The sequence below is a fragment of the Octopus bimaculoides genome, chromosome 24 (assembly GCF_046866305.1).
Source record: "Octopus bimaculoides isolate indiv1 chromosome 24, ASM4686630v1, whole genome shotgun sequence".
NCBI lineage: Eukaryota > Metazoa > Mollusca > Cephalopoda > Octopoda > Octopodidae > Octopus > Octopus bimaculoides.
Window position 1 is genome coordinate 33,300,678 of NC_142951.1, and position 24,093 is coordinate 33,324,770.

Genomic DNA, 24,093 nt, shown 5'->3' on the forward strand with positions numbered 1-24,093 from the left:
ATAGTAGAAGACACTTGCCCAAGATGCCACGCAGTGGGACTGAACCCGGAACCATGTGGTTGGTGAGCAAGCTACTTACCACACAGCCACTCCTGCGCCTATAAGGGAAAGTATCATCATCATCATTCATTATAGTTGGAGAAAGGACATGTGATATCCCCATCAAATATGGATGGTCACTCTCCCCAGGCTTAGCACTGATAACATAGAATAATAGATGCAAAAGTGTGTGTGTGAATGTGTGCCCCCCCCCCCCCATATACACACGCACGTGTTGGACCAATTTTATTTATATCAGTTGTATAAGAAGTAAGATTGCATGACTTTACAAGCAATTATCAGATTTCTTTTCTTTTCTTTTCTTTTTTTTTTTTGTCTTCTTTAAGCCAAATCTGCTGGCTGAAAGGGACTCAGCAATCACACCATGTGATCCCTCTCTCACACTCTCTCTCTCTTCTCCCCCCCCCCCGCTCTTCTAGCATCAGCATCTCCCAAGTCCTTCAGCCTCCTTAACTAATCTATTTTTGTTTGGTTTTCTTTCTAAATCTACTTTTTTTTTATTTCCAAAACAAAAGAGAAAGTTCTAGAAACACTACCAGTTGTCTTGTTTCTCACATCTTTGTTCTAACCACTTGTAGGCTTCTTCCTCCTCTTCCTCCCCTTCTTCCTCTTTCTCTGCCTCCTCGTCCTCCTCACTCTATCTCTTATATAATTTTTTTTTTTTTTTTTTTTTACCTGCCTTTTCCTTCAGGGTGAAATTATTAATCTCAAGCGTTTCTGATTCGTTTTTATAATGTGCAGTGTGTGTGTGAGAGAGAGGGGGAGAGAGAGAGAATGTGCACATGTGTGTGAGAATGTGCATGAGTGTATGGGGGGATGAGACAGTGTGCCTGTGTGTGTGAGTGAATGTATGTGTGTGTGTGTGTGAGAGAGAGAGTGAGTGAGTGTGTGAGACAGTGTATGTGTTGTGTGTGAGAGAGAGAGTGAGTGTGAGACTGTGTTTGTGAGAGAGGGAAAGCGAGGGCTGAAACTGTGTGTGTGTGCATGAGTATGTATGTATGTATGTGAATGAGTGCGAAGGAGTGAGTCGATGTGCATTTGTATGTATGTGTGTGTGTGTGTTTATTCTTAGTAACAGCCATCTGTGTTGTTCATTGTGTAATCACATAGGTCTTTTCTTCAATTTCATTCAACATTTATAAAGTAATTTTTAGCATTGAAAACAAAAGACAAACAAAACACCGTACCATCAAAAGGATGCATTCATGAATTAATTAGGCCTGATGATATTAATTTGTAAAAATAATAATTATTATTATTGCTGATTTAGGTACAAGGCCTGCAATTTTGAAGGGGGGTGGGTATTACTCAACACCATTGATCCCCAGTACTTGACTGGTACTGTTTTGTCAACTCTGGAGGGGGTGAAAACAAAGTTGGCCCCCCATCAGGAATTGAACTCAGAACCACAATCAATAACAGATAATGGTTTCAGATCTTTGGCATGGGGCCAGCGATTGTAGTGGGTAGGGGTTCCTCGACTACATTGACCCCCATACACACCGTGCTTGATGAATGCTTTATTTTATTGACCCAGAAAGGTAAAGTTGACCTCGGCAGATTTTGGGCTTAGAACAAAAGTCAGAAGAAATGTTGCCGGCCATTTTATCCGACATGGTAAAAATCATACCAGCTTGTCTTATTCTTAAATGTAACTAAAGATTGCCATGCATTTAATGCAACCATATTATAGATTGAGTGGAGGCACAATGGCCCAGTGGTTAGGGCAACGGACTTGCGGTCATAGGATCGCGGTTTCGATTCCCAGACCGGGCGTTGTGAGTGTTTATTGAGCGAAAACACTTAAAGCTCCACAAGGCTCTGGCAGGGGATGGTGGTGAACCCTGCTGTAATCTTCCGCCACAACTTTCTCTCACTCTTACTTCCTGTTTCTGTTGTACCTGTAATTCAAAGGGTCAGCCTTGTCACACTCTGTGTCATGCCATACCTCCCCGAGAACTTTGTTAAGGGTACACATGTCTGTGGAGTGCTCAGCCACTTGCACGTTAATTTCACGAGCAGGCTGTTCCATTGATCGGATCAACTGGAACCCTCGACGTCGTAAGCGACGGAGCGCCAACAATACAAATGTTAAATAGAGCAGAGCCTATTGAGGAAAAGAAACTGGTGTTTGTGAGATTGAATTGTGTAGAGGAGGTCCTATGGCATGTGGCCCCAGCCTTGGGTGAATTCTCAGTCAGATGTCAAAGTTCATTTGGGCAAGGCTGGTGGTATATTCTCCACATTGTGCAAATGATGCAGTGCTCAGCGAATGGATTGAATTGAATTGAACCAGATTCAACTCACGAGCTGTGGCCATGCTGGGGCATTGCCAGTTAAAGGAATGTGCCAACCACCAGATGTCGAAACCCAGAATCGAACCAGGGAAAATATTCAGTCTAACTCTCTCACAACTGAGCAAAATTCAGCCGATGAACCATATTAAAATTGTTTTTGTTTCCAGAGGGTTTGTCTTGTGCGAGAGTACACCTTATGTACTCATAGATGCAATACGCTGGCATTAATTTAATAAAAATTTGTGGATATTGATTTGGAATGTATTTATGCAAACCACATTTTGGCATTTGTAGGAAACTGTGGCAGCGAATCAAAAAAATACAAGAGCTGTACACGAAATCATTAAACCAGTTTATAAATTTAGCTTTTTCGTGCAACATCTGGACTTGTTTGACTGCAAATCTTCTGATCATAATCTTCATTGTTTGACTGGGGTCTCTCTTTCACTCTCCCCACCTCTCCCCCACCTCCATTCGTTTTGTTTGTTTATTCCCTACTTTGTCCAGGTGCTCCCCCTCCTTTCTCCTTCCTCTCTCTCTATCTCTCCCTGACTTTTCTCTCCTCATCTTCAATCTTTTTCTCCTTCCTCTCTCTCTATCTCTCCCTGACTTTTCTCTCCTCTTCTTCAATCTTTTTCTCCTTCCTCTCTCTCTATCTCTCCCTGACTTTTCTCTCCTCTTCTTCAATCTTTTTCTCCTTCCTCTCTTTCTATCTCTCCCTGACTTTTCTCTCCCCCTCTCCTCATTCTTCAATCTTTTTCTCCCTTTCTCTCCTCTATCCCACTCCTCTCTCTTCTTTTCCCTCCCTTCTCTCAATTCCCCTTTTCCACCTCTTCTCCCTTGTTCCCCTTCTCTATATCTGTCCCCTTCCAGTCTCCCTCCTCCCACTTCCCCTCCCCCTTCTTTACATCTTGACCACAGATGTCACCAGCAGTCAGCATTATACATATTTACAGTTGATAAGTTGACAAATTAACTAAGATTGAGATTTTAACCACTCACTGTGTTGAGCTGTCCTTAAAAACCAGATTTTTATCAGCGTTTGTCTCTTCTTATTTGAACTCAGGCCATAAAAAGGTGGTAAGTAAACACAGGAGAGCATTCAAGTGATTCTGCTGTCCATCACACTATTAGTAGTAGCAGCAGCAGTAGTAATAGTAATTTTAAACAACATGCTGCGTGGTAGATCAAGCTATCCGGTGCCAGCATGAAGATAATGGTCATGAAAACTATTCAGATTGGTTGATGGAAACTGAAAGAAGCCCATCATATATATAGATATGTGTGTGTTTGTCCTCCCCACCATCGCTTGACAACCGGTTTTGGTGTGTTTACGTCTCCATAACTTATTGGTTCAGCAAAAGAGACCAATAGAATAAGTACTAGGCTTACAATAATAAGTCCTGGGGTTGGTTTGTTTGACCAAAGGCGGTGCTCCAGCATGGCCACAGTCAAATGACTGAAACACATAAAATAGAATGTAAGACTTTAGCTGAAGTTACTCTCGGTGTCGTGCAATGGAATTGAACCTGGAATCCCATGGATGTAAAGCAAACTTTTTAACCACGTGGCTATGTTTGTACCTGGCTTTCACTTTGCTAAACTCCAGCATCTTCCTAGAGAGACCAATGGGAATTGGCCCTTTTTTGCCACCAGCATAGGGGTGGATGGTGGGGACGGAAATAGGTGTGAGGTGTTTATTTAGCCTGGCAAATCTTCCTGTCCCATTCTTACAGTTTCACAACCTTCACCTATCCTAATGTTAATATGACCAGTTATAGATTGAAGTGAGGTGGTGGTGGTGGAGGAGTAGGGGCAGTAGGCGGAGGAGGGATGAAGGGGAGATTAGGAAATGAGAGGGATGGGGGAAGAGGAGTAATGCAAGGAGGAGCAACAAGTAGAAAAATAAAGTGAGGGAGGGGGAGGAGAGCAACAGGTGGAGAAGTGATAAAAGTCAGGTGGTGGGGTGGGGGGGAAGAACAGCTGGTAGAAATGTCATGAGAGGGAGAGGGAGATTAGGAATTGAGAGGAAGAGGGAAAGGAACAGCTGGAGAAGTAACGGGAGGGAGAGGGAGATTAGGAAATAAGAGGAAGGTGTAGTGAAAGCTTAAGGAAACTAGGAAAGGAAAGCCAATCTGTTTGGGTGGTGGTGGTGGTGGTGGGAGGTAGAAGTATTGTGAAGCCAACTTCCACCCCACCAACCCACCCATCCACCCACCCTCCTGGTCAGCGACTAAATATACTCTGACATTGTATTTATTCGATGTTGTAATTTCCACAAATAATTACTACAATTGTTCGGAACATTTGAAAATTGCTGCCCACTTAACAGAATAATCACCACCCACATCGACAACCCCCCCCCCCCAAAAAAAAACTGAAAATAACATGATCACCTTTCTCCCCTCCTTGAAAAATAGAAGCTCCCATTTACTATATTGTACCAAATAATGCAGCTGATCTGCATTATTGAACACACACACACATACACTTGAATACACACATGCACACGCACAAACATGTTCACATATCTACATGTATTTACACATGCACATACACACATACCCATGTATGCACCTGCACGTGTACACACACACACACACATTCTTCAGTAGCTGTCCCCAAGCAACTCCTAAGGCTGCATGTAGCCCTCAAGCATCCTCCAGGCGGTCCCCTGACAGTTTTCCCTCTATAAATATAATAAATTTTCTTTGACTGGTGTTTTACCTTTTCTTAGTGTTTAATATATATATACATACATATATATATATATATATATATATATATATATATATATATATATATATTGTAGTATTAAACAAAATACAGAAAGCATGCATGGTATTCTTTTAAAACAGAAAAGCAATTTGACAAATTTACTGCCAGAATTACATAATTGTTTGCTGAAACCTTATACAATCTCCCTAAATTACTGCTCCAGTGTTTAATTTCATATATTTTTATGTAGGCGCAGGAGTGGCTGTGTGGTAAGTAGCTTGCTTACCAACCACATGGTTCCGGGTTCAGTCCCGCTGCATGGCACCTTGGACAAGTGTCTTCTACTATAGCCTCGAGCCGTCAATGGTTTATACATAAGGAGGGTGTGATAGATGTCTGTCTGTGTGTCCATCCATCTGTTTATTCTTCTGTCTGAATATCCCTTGCATCACACCCTACCATCTTACAAAAAAAAAAAAAAGAGCAGGGTGTACATTGGATAATGTAGTCCTAGATACACTAAGCCTGAATAAAAGATGCAATGTCCTCAGTTGAAACACCTTTGATCTTAAGTCTTCTCCATTAAGGCTGGTTTGGTGCGAAATAGCAGCAACAACAATAAATATGGAAGTCTGTATGCGGTCACTTAGTGTACTAGAAACAGCAGCCAAAATTCTCACAAATCACTTCACGCTGTGATATTTCTTTTGAAATGATGACCTTATTTGAATAATGTAGTCTTAGCTATATACTATTTCTGAAAATGGGATGTTCTTTGATTGTAGCTCTCTGTTGGATCAGGGTTAAAACGACCACAAAACCTAGCAATTTTGCAATAATGCAATAATGCAATAATGCAACAGCCTGCAAAGAAAAAAAAAGTTCTTTTGAATTCTCTCAACTCTAAAAATACTGTAAATGTATATATGTTCGATTGTCACAGCTTGTCCATGCCAAAGTTGTGGCAAGCTCAATTTACTCTGTTAGATTAGAAGCTAGATGAGATATTATCACCATTCTCGTTTTAATGTCAACTTTATTTCCCCCATGGGCAGATACATTTTCAAAGAATATTGGAAATGAATGACACTGCTTGTATGACAGTGATACTCATTTACTACTATCACACAGTGTCAGTACAAGGAGATACACACACACACACACACTATATATATACTGGCACGAGGGCCAGTCAGGCTGTCCTGGCATTGGCCACGCTTGAATGGTGCTTTTTACGTGCCACTGACTGGATCCTGTGCCGGTGGCACATTAAAAAGTGCCATAAGTGTGGTTGATGCCAGTGCCACCTGACTGGCCCTCGTGCCAGTTGCACGTAAAAAGCACCCACTACACTCTTGGAGTGGTGGGCATTAGAAAGGGCATCCAGCTGTAGAAACCTTGCCAGATCAGATTGGAGCCTGGTGCAGCCTTCTGGCTTGCCAGTCCTCAGTCAAACTGTCCAACCCATGCCAGCATGGAAAGTGGACATTAAACAACGATGATGATGATACATATATGTATATAGATTGTTGGAGTGCCGTAGTAATATATGTATGTATGTGTGTGTGTGTGTGTGTGTATACACACACATACATACATGTACAATGGGCTTCTTTCAGTTTCTGCCTACCACATCTCACAAGGCTTTGCACTACATATTCGTAGATAGGACTCTTTTCATTGAGAGTCTAATATATCATGTCCATGTATATAGCTACCCCACCCCTTAAAACAAAATACAAACTGGAAACAATTCAACCTGCCAAGTCAATGAGAGAGTCTGTATGTGATCGCTTGACCTTCTAAAAATAGCAGTCAAATCTCCATCAGATTACTCGATGCTGCAAGGCTGTATTTGGATGGTTATTTCTAGATATATTACGTCTGAACAGTAGACAGAATGGTCGTAGCTGGAATTGTGTTGTTAAATCTGTCTGATCAGAGCTGACCTAATCAACGAATTTAGTGTGCAGGCTTGATACCTTATCATCTCGCCCAGTTGCAACATTCACACACACCAATTCACACCTTCACCTACATCACATACAGGCACAGCAATACATATCTGGACGTGTGTGATATCGTTTATTTTATTACTCGTTCAGCTGTCTCGGATCAGGTGGATTTGATATATGTTAATCTTCATATCATTATTCTCCATTATTGCATCCAGAGCGGAAAAAAATCAATACATTCAGGGCTAATTAAAGCGTTCGTTATTGATGAAAGCAATGTTGTATAATAAGTAAATAGAGTGCTGCTGAGCTCTGTAGAATATAAAGTTACTGGTTTCAAGCCATCTCTACACTACTAATTCGTGAATTCCATGGGGTGGTCAAATCATTATAGTAACTTGCATTTCACCATTTACACTGGAATCATGATTAGTCTCACTTCAGATCATGAATAGTCAAGCACCTTACTATCATTTTATATATGTATGTGTCATCATTTAACGTCCGTTGTCCATGCTGGCATGGGTTGGACAGTTTCACACTTTCACTGTATGCTACGTGGTGCTGAAATCTACTTCTCAGCCACACAGCCATCCCTACATACACACACACACACACACACACACACACATTTATATATAGACACCCATTTACATGTACGTGTGTGTATACAAGTGTGCACATGACACAATCTCCTGTCGATGTATTCAGCATATCTAATTGGATTCATTGAATACTCAGCAAATACCTTCTGTTCAGAATATATAATTTCTTTTATATTGATTTAGAGCAGAACATCTATTTTTTTTTTTTTTTTTACCTTTTAACTTCAGTTAGTGGGTCGATGGTGGTCTGATCAAATACCGTAAGACCTCACTTCTCTAACATAGTTAGTCGAAAAGCCTCAAACTACACAGTGGTGTTTGTTAAAAAGCAAGAAGGGAGGTAACTCCAATAAGCTCGGTTGATTGAAATGTTTGTACACTATACACCAGTGGTTCCAAATCAATTTTCACCAACAGACCTTTTTGGTTCCTACCTTGTTTGTGTTGACTCTCAGACCCAATCAATGTTTAAAAAATCCAATTATATTTTAATAATTAAATTTTATTAGGAATTGTGCTGAAAGAAATTGTTGAAACATTTTGTAGAAGTATAACTAGTGTGTGTGATTTTGTTGTTGTTGGTACTCCGTCGCTTACGATGTCGAGGGTTCCAGTTGATCCGATCAACGAAACAGCCTGCTCATGAAATTAACGTGCAAGTGGCTGAGCACTCCACAGACATGTGTACCCTTAACGTAATTCTCGGGGATATTCAGCGTGACACAGTGTGACAAGGCTGACCCTTTGAATTACAGGCACAACAGAAACAGGAAGAAAGAGTGAGAGAAAGTTGTGGTGAAAGAGTACAGCAGGGTTCACCACCATCCCCTGCTGGAGCCTTGTGGAGGTTTAGGTGTTTTCGCTCAGTAAACACTCACAACGCCCGGTCTGGGAATCGAAACCGCTATCCTATGACCACGAGTCCGCTGCCCTAACCACTGGGCCATTGTGCCTCCACATGAGTGTGATATGAACACATGAACTTGATTACAAACCCAGAACTAAGGCTGTGAACAGTCAGCATAATGGTTGCCGAGGAGAGAGAGAGAGAGAGAGAGACAGAGGCAATAGTCTTGCTACGGATCACAAAACAAATAGCCTGATTGTTATTCTATTACTTGGCAAGGGGGACATCAATAAATTGACAATTGAACAGGCTGGAAAGGTTTGAGACGGGAGCAACAGTTTTTTTTTTTTTACGACCCAGCCAAGCAGGCTCTGCACGTACAATCAATATTGATAACGAGCAGGATAATAAAAGGCCAGGGGTGGTAGGGGCTTGAGTACTGATTATAATTAATGAAGACACGTGTGAATCGGCTCATCAACCTGGCAACGAGGTTTTTATCTGTTCAACTGTTTCCATTCCATCACCAATATGGTGGAAAGACAGCAATAATCCCTGGAGGTGGGGGTGGGTATATTCTGCCTATTAAATACGGATAAAGGAAAGGCTCTCACCCATGTAATACAGAGATCATCTGCTATCTTGTTCCAGTTATTGGACTCTGGGCATGCTGGAACACTCCATTGAAAGATTTACTCAAACAAATCAAGCTCAGTAGACTTTTTTTACTTTTTTTTTTTGAAAGTCTGGTACTTATTCTATTGGTTTTTTTTGCTGAACTGCTAAGTTACAGTGATGTAAACAAACCAACACTGGATGTCATAGTGTGTGTGTGTGTGTGTGTGTGTGAAGGCTCATGGCCTAGTGGTTTGGGTGTTATACTCATGATCATAAGGTTGTAGTTTTGATTCCCAAACCGTTGCATTCTTGAGCAAAAACATTTCATTTCATGTAACTCCAGTCCACTCAGCTGTAAATGGATAACCTTGCAATGGACTGACCTTCCGGTCAGTGGGGGATGTTGGCCTGCTTGCTTAGCCAGCAGGGTGGCAATTGGAAAGCGAAACGCATTGTCACCTGCAATGTATAACAAGATCCGATAGTCTGGTCAATACCATGATATACATATATATACATATATATATATATATAAGTTTATGTATATATTAATATTATCTCAGTTTTAAAAAACCTTTGACAACCTTAGCCATGTAACATCTTAGCTCGTAAGTTACCTCATCATTTCGCATTTGTCTTGCTTTTATATGTTGATTCCCTGAAGATGAATATATGTGGAATTCCAGCAGCTCTTACTTCTTTGAAGGAGAGCTCACATATATTTTGAAACATGTGTAGGAATTAAAGGAACTTTTATTTATATGCGTTTTGCTCCATTTATTGTTATACATATATATAAAATGAGCTTCCACAAAGTTCCTGTCTACCAAATTCTCTCATAAGGTATTGGTTGGCCTGAAGTTACTTGCATATAGTGCCACACAGTGGGACTGACCCTAAAACCATGCAGTTTCAAAGCAAGCTTCTTAACCACACAGCCACACCTGTCCCTATGTGAATTTCTTAAAATATTCAATTTAATGTTGACTTTCTGAGTTTTGTTTGTTTGATTTTTTTTTTCTCTTTTTATTTTTTTTTCTCTTTATTTTTTTTTCCATTTAACTAAATTCTGTTTCTGTTTTTTTTTTAATTTTCCAGGTCATTGTTATAGTTCACTTTATTTTGACAGTATGGTGAGTAACAACTTTTAACTATCACTAAGATAAGATTTTCGATTTAACTTTCGCTCAAGGACACCACAAATTTGAGAACGAAAGGGAAATAGCATTATTTATCTATTTATTTATTTTTGTCATATTGACCTGGTAGAAGACTACTACACCAGGCTGAAACAGACACTAGCAATATGAGAATGTCTGTCATGGCAACTACCACAGGGAAGTTTGTTCTAATAAAGCATCCATGCTTAAGTGGTTAACTTAATGCTGCCTCTGTTGCTAATGTATATTTTTTTAACTAGCCTATGGAGGGAACATATCTGAGGACTGTAACTGCCACCCACTGACGACCCTCCCAGGAATAGAGCGGGGGACGGGAGAAAATAGAGAGGGAGCTGATGTCCGTATTATATTAATGTTTGTTTTATTGACTCTGGTTGACCTCTCAGCTCTTTGAAGACACAGTGGTATGGGGGGGGGGGTCTGACTGAGGAGGGTGGAGGTGGTGGTGTCATTAGGGAGAGAGAAAGAAAGAAAAAGGGTGTCTAGAGAGGATTGAGCAACTATATTGACAAGGATAATTGTGTGTGTGTGAGAGAGAGAGAAACAGAGGTGTTTGGGTGTACAAATGAGGGAAAAAGAATTTGGAACATGAAACTTTGCATCACCACTTGACAACTGACGGTGTGTTTACATCCCCATAACTTAGTGGTTCAGCAAAACAGACTGATAGAATAAATACTAGGCTTTCAAAAAGTCCTGGAGCCAATTTGTTTAACTAAAAACCTTTCAAGGCAGTGCTCCAGAATGGCCACAGTCAAATGACTGAAACAAGTAAGAGAATAAAAAAATGTGTGTGTGTGTGTGTGTGTACATAGATAGATAGCTGTGGATGTAGATGTTATACCCACAGACATATACACATGTATGCATGAATTGTGTATTGAAATTAAACTAATCCGGTTGAGTAATTTTTAACAAGCTTCGCTCATCTTTTGTTCCATTAACTGATCTTAAAATTTCTTTCAATCCAACTCCTTGGTTGACCTGTTTAAACAAACCAGGTATTGTATAGGCCTAACATCAGCTTCGATAGAGCAAATCTTTGGAAATTAGCTGTCCATTGTGATGGTAGGATGAACTTTGAAAGAGATTTAGCTGCTAATTCTAGCTGGTCAGACTTCCATTTAGAGGTTTTGACACTGACAGAAAAATTTTCTAAAGAAATACTAATGTCTTGAGTGTTTATCTAGGCCACTCCTACACCCGTGTCTTATTTCTGACAATCAACAACAGACTACCAATTGACAAACACTTCCAGCTATATAAACATTGTTGTTGAGCCTGTTGTTAAACTAGTTTAGGGGAAAATAAACTTGCATTGTGTGTTTGTTTTCATGTGTGGAAGTTAACACGAGTTACTCATCTATTTAGTATCAAGTTTATCATATTTTTGTTGTGTGTCCTCATCATCATCATTGTTTAACGTCTGTCTTCCATGCATGGGTAGGATGGTTGACAGGAGCGAGCCAGGTAGAAAACTACCTCAGGCAACCGTGTCTGTTTTGTTAGGGTTTTTGCAGCTGGATGCCCTTCCTAACACTGATCATTTCTGCAGAGAGGACTGAGTGCTTTTTACGTGGCGTCAACACCATTTTATATCTACCTTCCGTGCTACCATGGTTTGACAGAATTTGATGCATTGGATGATAGCATTATGTTCTGTGGCCAAACACTTTGAGTGTGCTGGGTTCTCCCCCCCCCCCCCCACTGACAGCCAGTCTTAAACACCTCTGTATTGGTTAGGGGAGAATTATAATAAACAGGAGAGGGATGAGGACTAAGCCCTGAGGGACCCCTACCTGCATGCAGAATTCATCACTGTCCTTATTGTTAATTCTCATCTTGTTTTGATTTGCAGGGCATCGATGCCAACCAGCTTTTTACCACTTTCCTATACATACATGAATGCCTTTGTCTTGGCATTTGGAGTTTGGGGAATTGTCAACCAGGAATCTACAGATGCCATTAGTATGGTAAGTTAAGAGTTAACAGCAGTTTTATGTCTTCATTTTATCTCTTGCACTTAGCTGTTGGTGTTTATGGTAATAGTAGTCTTATATTATAAAAGAGAAGTGGATTTTCATCTGTCTGTTCGTCACAATATCTGTAAGAGGGAAGGAGAGGAATCAAAATATACATCACAACTTATTTTTAGAAGAAAAGGTGGAGAAAAAGTTGAGAAATACAGTGAAAGAGAGAGAGAGAGTGTGTGTTCTGATCAGAAATGCAGGAATTTTAAGTGCAAGTCTGTCACCACAACACAACACACTTCAGAAAAAGGCTATATGTATCTATATAATATACATTTGGGGGGGGGGGGTATTTGTGTGTGTATTTCTGTCTTTCAACAAGGTAATACAAGCCTGAAAAATAAAATGCCTTTCACTTTGAACAATTTATGAAAGTATGTGCATGATTAACAAATATTTTTACCAGAAGTGTAACTACAGGCAACACCCTAGTAATAATAATAGTTGACTTGTTTCGTTAATAGATATTTATCTTTGTCTATTTTCAGTTTTTAATATTGAAAATATTTACTATAATTCAAGACATTGTTTTCTTGGGTATCTATCAACCAAGGGCCTATGCAGATAATGGAAAATCTTCAGGCAAGTATAATTAATATCTGCGTATTCTGTGCAAGTTAAGAGTGATGAGTGAATATTTTCTGCCTTGTATTGGCTATAGAAAATAGCCTAATATTAGGGCTTATAAACCCCTGAGAGAAACAAAATGAGCATCATTGCACATACCAATGCCCTTTTTTGTCTTTCTCATCAGGGGTTTATATTTTCTAACAGATTATTTTCTATAGGTCTATATGCAATGAAAACATATTTATAATCAGCACAGAATTTTGTCAGTGAACAGGTCGCGGTCTCAAAGCGACGAAAATATTTTGACAAATTAAATTTAAATGTTGAAGTGAATCTAACGGATTTTGTGTGTTATTTTAAATGGCTTATAAACACCTTCCACGCTGCAATTGTTTTCGTTCCAGCACACGATCTCAGATCAGGTCACTTGCTATGCAAGTGCATCTCCATATTTATAAGGATATCCATAGATTTCAGTTTATTTCCATTCACAACTGATATCCTGTTTAAAAAAACGTTTTCAGTACTGATAGACCTGTCTGTTCCCCACTGCCTCTCTCCATCCCCCATTTATTTTCTATGTTATGCTTTGTACGTGTTCTGCCAGGTTTTTGCTTTATTATTATTATTATTAGTAGTAGTAGTAGTAGTTTTTCTTCTTTCAATTTTATTTCTATTTCTTGCTGAAGTAGAAACAGTACTGTACTGTATATTCTTTTTATTTTTATAACTTGTATATGTTTATTTTATTATAAATGCAAAACAACACCACGGAGGACTCGACAGAAGCTTAAATAATAAACCATGATAGGTGAACCACAATATGACAAGGGATTACTTACTGTATACCAAATCAAGTTAAATTAAATTAAAAAAAAAGAATACATTTACATGGAAGGTTATTGTTGTTTAAGTGACAATGCTTCTTCTCAATACATGTGATGTTCCAGTTAAAACAAATCTTTTGCACTTCTTACAGGGATGGTAAGCCAGAGAGCATTCTCAAACCGTTTTCAGTTTCTGTTTTGGTCATTCCTTGCTTAATCAAGGTTGATCTAGGATTCAGATCAATCACTGATCCAATTGGCCATTCTGTGGTCACTTGAATAGAAAATCTAGTTGGAGGTCAAATAAAGAATTTGAATAGTTGGAAACCTTGCCACAGCAGTAACTGCAATCGGTCTATGGGGCAAGGTAGATAACTCTGCCCAGAAGAAACCAGCTCCATTTTTGGCGTACAGGTGAAGTGGTGAGCACTAGGAAGAGATGATGGTGATGAATATTCTGTTCTTTAAAATGTCTACAAAGTAATTTTCTCTGAGACAAAAGCAACAGCATCATACCTTTCAGTGGTGTATATATGTTAAGTGTGATCCACAAGTAGCTATTTTAAAATTTAAAATTCAAGAAAAAAAAAAAAACAGATGTTGCTGTTTAACCCTAGGTCATCCCTGGTCAACTAGGCCCATGATGAAAGGTGTTCTAACTATGGGCTTTTCTTTCAAACTCATCCTTTTATTTATTTATTTTTTTTAAATGATGGCAACATGATAAAAGGGAGATTTGCTTGCTATTTCTAGCAATTCATACAACTGTGTAGCAGCTCTCTTGTTGGCTCAAAGAGAAAGTGTTTGTGTCATTAGATCATTCATCATCATTTCCAGGCTTGCACAAGTTGGACAGAATTTGTTGAGGCAGGTTTTTTTCTACGGCCGGATGCCCTTCCTGTTGCCAACCCTCACCTGTTTCCAAGTCAGGTAATATTTTCCTATGACCGGAATATCACAGAATATTGCAAATGGAGGCCACTGCTTGCATTCACATAACAGTGACACTTGTTTACAACTTAACATGCAATGCCAAAGCAAGGAGACAGTAACACACACACACACACACACACACACACACACACACACACATACGTACAGGGCTATACAAAATGAAACTTGCTCGAGGTGTCACACAGTGGAATTGAACCTGAAACCATGGGGCCCAGAAGCAAACCACACAGCCATTCCTGTGCCTGTTTGATTCAAATGTGTTCTTTAATTACGCTTTCTATCTTAACCACCAAACTTCAGCACTTTTTAATCCTTTTTGCATGCTAATAATAATAATAATAATAATAATAATAATAATCATAATCTCTGCTTTCTTCTGCTTTTAATTCTCAAATGCACGCTGCACCTTGCATGTCTTAAACCCTGCTTTGTCTGTATTTTCAGAAATGAGCTGTGTTCATGAATACAGATTCTCTCTTGCGTATCCTTTTCCCCATTTAGTTTTACCTGAGTTTCTTTTTGTTTGTTTGTTTGTTTGGTTGTTGTTTTCTTGCTTGTTACATTCCTTTCTTTTTTCTTTTTTTTTTTGCTGCACCATTTTCTTAACTCTTTCAAGTCTTCAAGCATGTGGTTGTGGTGTGAGGTTTGCCTACGAGCCTGGCTGCAGTAGTTTTTAGTTAATTATTAAGATCTGTTAATTTTGAAGAATTCTAAGGAGTTAAAAACAAATTGGGGGTGTTTTTTTTTTTGTTTTTTGTTTTTTGGTGGAGTGGAGAGTGACTACAATACAAAACAATATAATATCAAAACAGTGAAATCTAAGGAAGTTTGTCATTATACTGTGACCATCGCTGTAACCAACAGTTTGCCAGTTATTCACCCTGTACTTTGAGAGTACACCTTCACTCACTCTCTCTCTCTCCCCCCACCTGTCTCTGGGGAAACAGACACCTGTTCTTATCCCACTCATAGTTCCACATAGCCTTGGGTCAACTCATACTTTGTGAATGAAACTTGGAGAATGGAAACTGTACAGAATCCCATCAGATGCACCTGGGTCCTGCAATGTCACACTGATCCTGCCTGAGAATTACATTGATGTACATGTGTTTGTGTGTGTGTGGAATACTCAGCCACTTACACGTTAATTCAAACAACTAAATCCTCATCACTGAATGACAGGAAACCAACTAAATGTGTGTGTGTGGGTGGTGTAGGTGGTGTGTGGGTGGGTGTGGAGGTGGTCTATTTGTGTGAATGTGTATGTATGTATATATATATATATGTATGCACACACATTTACCCACACAGAAAAAAATGTCTGACCACATGAATCCTGGTTTTACTGTGAGTATATTGTCCTGGAATTTAGCCCACCTCCCACACATGCCCACCTCCCTGCTACCATTTTTATAGAGAATAGTGGGGGTTGTCGAATATGTGACTGACTTGTCCTATTTAGTTCAAGTACTGGAAGGAAGTACTTGTCATTTATAATGATGGTGATGATAATTTTTTTTTTTGTCTATTTTTGGCTCAAGGTCAGCAGTTTTTAGGCAAAGGGTCAAGTTGATTACATCAACCCCAGTATTCAACTGGTACTTATTTTATCGACTTCCCCCAAAAGGTGGAGTAGCAAAGTCAACCTCTGTCGCATCTGAACTCAAAAGATGATGTGTCGGAAGAAATGTCACGAAGCGTTTCGTTCTTCCTGGTGACAATTCTGCGAGTTCATCACCTTAATAATAACGGTTTCAAGTTTTGGAACAGGGCAAGCTATTTCAGAAGTTCAGGTACTTGACTGGTGCTTTATTTTATTGCCCCCCTACCCTCCTCCCTCTCTCTCTCTCTCTCCTTTGATGGAAAGCTTCTTACAATGTGAAAAAGTAAAAGGTGTAATAATCTTTATATTTCAAGCACAAAAGCCCACCATCAGAGGTAAATAGTCAAGAAATGTTAGTCTATTTCGTACCTATATGGAACCAACTATCAACATGGCTAGCACTGCCTAAACTCTCATTTCTTAGCTGTTTGTCTCTGATGGTGGGCTGTTATGCTTGAAATATATAAAAGTTATGAAACCTTTTCCTTTTTACAATATAAGAAGCTCTCTGTCTTCACTATTTTGTAATACTAATAATAATAATAATAATAACAGCAACAGCAATAATCATCTCACTAAGATATTATTTTTCTATTTCAGATCTCATTGGTACATACCAGTTTGGTCTTGGGTATCCTTACCATTTGGGACTTTTTTCACAACAGGAAAAATGTTCCTTGCACATCCACCTATCTACTCTTGTACAGGACTTTAAACAGTTACATCGTATATTATTTCCTCCCACATGGATTTGGTCTGCAGTCTGAGTTGTCTCTGTCAACTTTTGTCTTTCATCCTCAGAGGGAGGATTTCAAGCTCAGTTGTGTTCTATGTTCTTCTAAATCTTCCAATTTGCAGTTTAGTGTGTGTTCTTACTATGAATAACTGCAAATATCAGCTTTACCACACTTTTCCTTTCACTCAATGTATTAAGAATGAATATGTACATTACTGTTTTGGTTTTCTGTTCTCCATGCATGGGATTATATAATCATAAATATAGAAATCTTGATTGATAGATATCCTAGATAGATAGATGGATAAATATCAATGGTAGGTGGATAGATCAACTGATAGATAGGTAGATAACAGATTGACAGACCGACAGATTGACAGACAGCTCGACAAATAGATTGACAGATCGACAGATAGACAAATTGACAGACAGGTTGACAGACCGAGAGTGACAGATCAACAGGTAGGTAGGTAGGAAGACAACTAACCTAATAGACATTGACAGATCAACAGATAGATTGATAAATCGACAGATAGACAGACAGACAGACAGATATCTGCTAGATTGTTGATCATATGATCATAAGTCACAGTTTTGTTTCCTCCCTTATGGAAAAGCATCTAGTGCAACTCTAATTTCCCATTGTTCCTTCTACTCTACACAATAGTGGTTAGCAATGGGAAGGACATAACCACCAGAGCAAAATTTGCTATTCCGACAAAATGTCAAAAAGGAAGAAATTGAAGTGGAGGCTTGGAGACTTGTGAGTTCATCTCTTAGAACTAGGGAACGTTATTTTTAAAACCTCATTCTCTCTCACTGAAGTGGATTTTAAGTTTTAGCTTCCGTCACTTCATTGGAACATTAATAGCTTTTATGTCATCATTTCCTCGAACAAATGCACTTGGAAGAAACAGCAGCACTGGTGGTTGTGGTGGTGAGGATGGTAGTGGTGGTGGCTTTAAGGAGATAGCAATGGTAGCTGTGGTAGAGGTGAGAGGCAGTGGTTGTAATGAGGATGCTAGTGCAACTTGTTTGATGGTGATAATGAGAGCTTAATGATGGTGATGGATCATATGACAGTGTTCACATATTGACAGCTGTGGTGGTAATAAAAAAAAAGCGCAACGGGCCACAATCATGGCCGTCAGGCCACAATTGTGGCCCAGATAGATGCATTTAATTTATGGGCATTTGTTGGGGTCTAATGTCACACAAATGTTCCAATACCCCTCAGAATGCAAGAGGACTAATAGTTCAACTAATGACTTTCCAGATGGTGTAAAACTTACCACCATTATATACTAAGAAGATATTTTAACTATTTTTTGTTTTTTGTCTGCCATCGTGCCTAGTATATGAATTCGTCTCACACGTCTTATATTAACATATTATATTGTGTCTATATGATATAAAACACAACTGGAGAAATCAACGAACATTCATATCAGCTATTATTAAGGGCAGCAAGCTGGCAGAATTGTTAGCATGCCAGGCAAAATACTTAGCAACGGTTCTGAGTTCAAACTCTGCCGAGGTCAACTTTGCCTTTCATCCTTTCGGGGTGGATGAAATAAGTACCAGTTGAGCTCTGGGGTCAATGTAATTGACTTACCATGCTCCCCAAAGGAGATTCAGTATGACACAGACTGTGACAAAGCTGGCCCTTTGAAATATACGTACAACTCATTTTTTTGCCAGCTGAGTGGACTGGTGCAATGAGAAATAAAGTGCCTTGCTCAAGGACATAATGCAGCACTGGGAATCGAGGTCACGGCCTTACAGTCATGAACTGACTACCCTAACCACTTAGATATAGACCTTCACAAGAAGTACAGCTTATGAGAAGACTGAAGGCTGACTGCAATAAAGACAAGGGGACTGGTGTCCATTGAAATTTATCTAAATATACCACAAAAACAGGTATGCTTCCCAGTTTTTTTGTTTTTGTCTTTGTCTCTCACCACCACTCATATTGTAAGAAACATTTCCTTTCTCTCATCTAATTGACAGGGGATTCTAACTATGAAAATGTTCACAAATATGTATATATATCCATGACCAATGAATAATCAAAATGGAGAGGAGAAACCGGTTGAGGTTATTTTAGTTACCATTGTATTATTAATTACTCTTTCTCTTTTTGTTTTGAGAATTACACTTAGTTGTGTTTTGGTTTTGTTACTCTCTCCCCTCCTTGGCCCAGCCTCGTCTAAGCTTTTCTATTTTTCAGAATTAACACTTTCATTAACATTTTCTAAAGTAGTACGTTATGTTTTTTGTTAATTTTTTAAAATAACTGTAAATTTGGAAAGATTTAATTAACAAGCTTTATTTTTAAACTGTTTGTTTGAATTTTGTTAAATCAGACAAAATTTGTCTGAGAAATTATTATTGTTCTTGGAGAAATCTTCTGAAATGTTGAGATTTTAGCAACCAGGATGAGGGCATTAATCCAAATATATCAATGTATTATGATATTAGCCCTGTTGATACCAATCCAACTGTGACCACCACTGTCTCTTTCAAAGTAATCTAAATTAAAACCTTTCACCAAAATTTCATGTTCATTTATGTTTCAAACACCATCTTAATAATGACAAAATTATCTTATTAAATTCTTGATTATTTTCAAAACTTATTGAAACAAAAGCAGTGTCTTTCAACAGAAATATGACAAGAGAAGGATTAACCCTTTTGCTACCAACTCACCTGAGACATGTCCTGCTTCTATGATATACAAACTTCCTGTTTTAATCCTTTAGCATTTAGATTTTTCTGTCAATTGTAAAGCTTGTCTATTCACATTATTTCAAATTAGGCATTATCTCATAGCTTTAAGAATTCAATAATGTGACTGTTGCATTTTTAAAATGACATTGTAGGGTAGGTGTGAAAGATCGAATCTGGCTAGTTGAACATAAAACATTAAATATCTGGGCTGGATATGGCCAGTTTAAATACTGAAGTGATCTAAATTTTAAATCTGCCATTTAAATTTCATGTTAATTAATATTCCAAATACCAGCTTAATAATGACAGTTATTTTTAGTAAGTTCGTTGTTATTTTCAAAATTAGTTGAAACCTAGGCAACATATTTCAACAGAAATATAGTAACAGTTGGGTTTAGTTGATGTTTGAAATATAGCAAACAAAATATTCTGATATAAAAGAAAATTTCGAGTTTCAGTTGAAATACAAACATTTTTAAAAGGAACAGTTTTGTACCCTGGAAACTAGAGGTTGGATTGTTATCAAGAGTTTAGGCTGGGTGGATTTGTAATTTAGTCTCCAACCTACTCGAGATTGTATTTTTGAGATGTATAGAGATGTATTTTTGGAGCGTTGTAACAGCAGTTTCTTGCCATCCTCATGCATTATTTCTCTTCCGTTGTCTTCAAATCAATGAATGTAAAAAACACGAACAAGTTTCAATTCCTTGACCTCAGCTGTTAGCATGAGCATTGTCAACTTAATTCTAAAGCCAGTCTCCTGTTTCTTACTGTATCGTATCTATCAAGATCGAGGAGGAATCTATGAGACATTCAGCATACCAGGCCTCAGTAAGTAGACTTTGTATGTCTCCTCTTTTTGTTCTTTCAGTTTTGTTTGTTCTTGTGGTTCTTTCTGATAATGGACATTAATACAAGAGATAATATCTGTCTCATCACAATGGGAGATGGGATTTGAAAATATATAGAGTTCACATATTTATCTTCTTTTTATCTATTACAAAATTCCTAAAAATTTCTAATTCGTAGTAATTCTGTGTTCCACTATTTCATTCTTTTTAGAACTCTTCAGCATATTTCATTAAAATTAAGCTGAATTTAACTGCAATGTAGAAGAAATTCATACTACAAGCAGTACTGTTCATATAGTGTAGTCTATACTGCTAACAATAAAGGCACTTTGTTAGTCACGATAATTAGGGTTCTGGTTAATTGGATCAACGGAACAGCTGCACATGGATCATCATGCAAGAGGTTGAGCGCTTCACAGACACATGTTCCCTTAATGTAGTTCTCAGAGATATTCGGTGTGGCACAGAATATTTGGCCTTTGAATTACGGGTACAACTCGTTTTTGCCAGCTGAGTGGACTGGAGCAATGTGAAATAAAGCGTCTTGCTCAAGGACACAAGGCACAGCTGGGAATTGAACTCGTGACCTTATGATTATGATCCAAATACCCTAACCACTTAGCCACATGCCTTCACACTACAAATAATAGTGTGCTCCCAAAACATGCCAATCAGCCATCACTACCCCCATTTTAAATAGCTTTTGTTTCCATGGTTACTCTATTGTTATTCTTATTTGTTCATGTTTGTTTTATCTTGTGTTGATTTTATTTATTTTTTTGTATTTTATTTTTTAGCATCCCATACAGGTGGAACATATGAAAACATTGATCAACCTGTCCCCACTAACAACCTCGAGGCAGCGTCCCCTCGTCATATGGCAGACAAGCTCCCTCTGGACCCCTGAAGTAACGAGAGGAAGCTGAGTTTACATGCAACAAGTTATTGATGGCAAGGTAATTCACAATGTCTTTCTTTTTTTAACACTTTGGTATTCAAACAGGCCAGATCTGGCTTCTCACGTCTATCTTATAATGTCATTCTTAAAATAAACTATTACTTTGTCAAAGTCTCAAAGCCTCATGATTAATACAAAACAATGTGAATAAATAAGCATTACATTTGACAGAGCAATCTGAATGCTAAAGGGGTTTATATTTTGAATTTATTTTAACAAAAAAAAAGCTTTTTAAGGTTTATTCACAAGCAGTACTGCTGGACTACTGACCACATGGTCTGCAAGGGCTGGTCTAACTTCATGGTCAAGTGCTGGACAATTTGACCACATGGACTCCTGGTGTTGGACTACAAACCACACGATCTCCCGGTACTGGACTAACCAACCACACAGTCTCTAGGTGCTGGACAAATGACCACATGGTCTGCAAATGCTGGTCTGACACCATGGTCAAATGCTGAACAAATGACCACATGGTCTCCTGGTGTTGGACTGCTTAACCACATGGTCTCCTGGTGTTGGTCTACCAACCACATGGTCTCCAGACACTGGACTAACCTACCACACGGTCTTTAAGTTCTGGACTGCTGACCACTGGTTGCTATGGTATGAAATGGCATATGATATTAGGTCATCTCCCAGACCAGACACCTTATTCAAACAATTGCAAGAGTCAGGACCCAAGGGACAAATAATGATATTAAACTGGGCAACAGATTAGTTCTGTCATCCAGCAGGCTTCCACACAGTTTCCATCTCCCAAATTTTATTCCTAAAGCTTAGGTAAGGCATGGGTAACCTTCTTCAAGAAGCAGTCCCCTTAAGACACGGCTCAATCAAGTGGGCTGTCGTACTGAAATAAATGAAGGCTATTTTCATCAGGCACAGCTTTCAGAATGTCCCACAGGCTGCAGTTTGCCCAGGACTAGTTCCGGGTCAATGTGAGGTTGGGGTTGAAGTCTGTTGTCCCAGTTTAGTTGAGAGAAATTTGGCTGGTATTTTTAGCCAGTGGATCAACGACATAGACATAGAGGCAGTCTAGTTGGCTCCCCCCACCAATTTTTTTCTTCTTTTTAATTTTATGGAAGCAAAGATTTACCCCTCTCTCTTCTTCTTCCTCTTCTCCATTTCTTTACATATTTTATATTTTGAACTATTTTTTTTTTTTGTTATTGTTGTTTCCTGTTTGAAATACTTTTTTTTTTCTGTTTTTCTTTTTCTCTTTCAGAAGAAAGGAGCCTCAGTTTCTCTGGCTTATTTCTTGAATTAATAAAAGAAGAATGTGAAGAATTACAAAAACAACAAACACCACCACCACCAACAACAACAACAACAACTACTACTACTACTACTACATATAGAACAACAACAACATTGTAATCATTATCATCATCAGTATTTTTTCTCTTCCCATTACTTTCCAAATTTTCAGAATTGAATAAATTTCTTTTATTTTAAATCAGCCCTTACTCCTACCCTTAAATATGGCCTCAACCTAATTTAATTTGGGAGTAAAAGGATTACATTTTGGGGTAGACTTTCCGTCATCAGCCATCAGCATTGTTGTCATCAATCTCACTCTAGAACTTTCTACTTCAAAAGTCTTTCCCATTCGTTTTGCTCATTTGTTCCTGCTTTCACTAATCTCTTTGCTACTACTACTACTACTACTACTGCACATTTTTCTTTTTTTCCTCAATTAATTCAGTCCATACACACACACACACACACACATATATATATATATATATATATATATATATATATATATATATATATATATATAAAGAAATGAATGAGACAATGGATAGTAACATTCTTTATTTCATACCTTTACTAATGCTTCCACACGTCGTTACACCCGTAGTACTTTGGTGAGATGATATAATTAGCATATTGTGCAATTACTGCCATCCATCACCAATGTACTATGGGTGTAACGATGTGTGGAAATAATTGTAACGATGTGAAATGAAGAATGTCGTGCAATCATTTTCTCTTATTCATCTGTTTATATAAACTTTACACATACTATGGAATTCCAGATATATATCCAGTGACAGGAGTATTCCTACTGAATGATGACATTTGATAGCCAATAACTGTGGAAGAGCTTTGTATAGCATAGTACAAGGTTTTTACCCAAATTTTATTCCACTATTCATATATATATGTATATATATATATATATATATATATATATATATATATATGATATATGTTTATGTATTTGTTTTGCAAGATTCTTGATGTGAGATCATGTGTTGAAACATGTTGTTATATTTGGAGATGGTCTTCTTTTTTTTTTGTTTTCTTTTTGCTTAAATGTCCAGACAATGGACATAAGATAAAATAAGAACAATAATAAATGAGTAAAGAATGAGTATATGGCGCAAGTATTTATTTGGCAAGGAAATAAAAAATGACCATCCCGAAATATAACAATACATATATATATATATATATATATATATATATATATATATATATATATATATATATATATATATGTGTGTGTGTTTAGTGTTGACTGTTGGAAGAAAGAGTACT

At 38.2% G+C, this 24,093-nt stretch overlaps 1 protein-coding gene across 2 annotated transcripts in view; it reads left to right on the forward strand.

Moving 5' to 3' along the window:
- Positions 1-21,541, forward strand: part of LOC106876774 (type-1 angiotensin II receptor-associated protein) — a 32,539-nt gene extending 10,998 nt beyond the window's left edge. Inside the window, exons 2-7 of one of the 2 annotated variants that reach the window (XM_014925463.3) lie at positions 10,199-10,233; positions 12,140-12,254; positions 12,800-12,893; positions 15,107-15,143; positions 20,459-20,565; positions 21,383-21,541. In XM_014925463.3, coding sequence (XP_014780949.1) covers positions 10,199-10,233; positions 12,140-12,254; positions 12,800-12,893; positions 15,107-15,143; positions 20,459-20,565; positions 21,383-21,492 — 498 coding nt within the window. In that variant the 3' untranslated portion in view covers positions 21,493-21,541. Of the gene's footprint in view, positions 1-10,198; positions 10,234-12,139; positions 12,255-12,799; positions 12,894-15,106; positions 15,144-16,865; positions 16,897-20,458; positions 20,566-21,382 lie in introns of both variants that reach the window. The other variant, XM_014925464.3, reaches the window with a different exon arrangement.
- Positions 21,542-24,093: the final 2,552 nt, after the last annotated feature.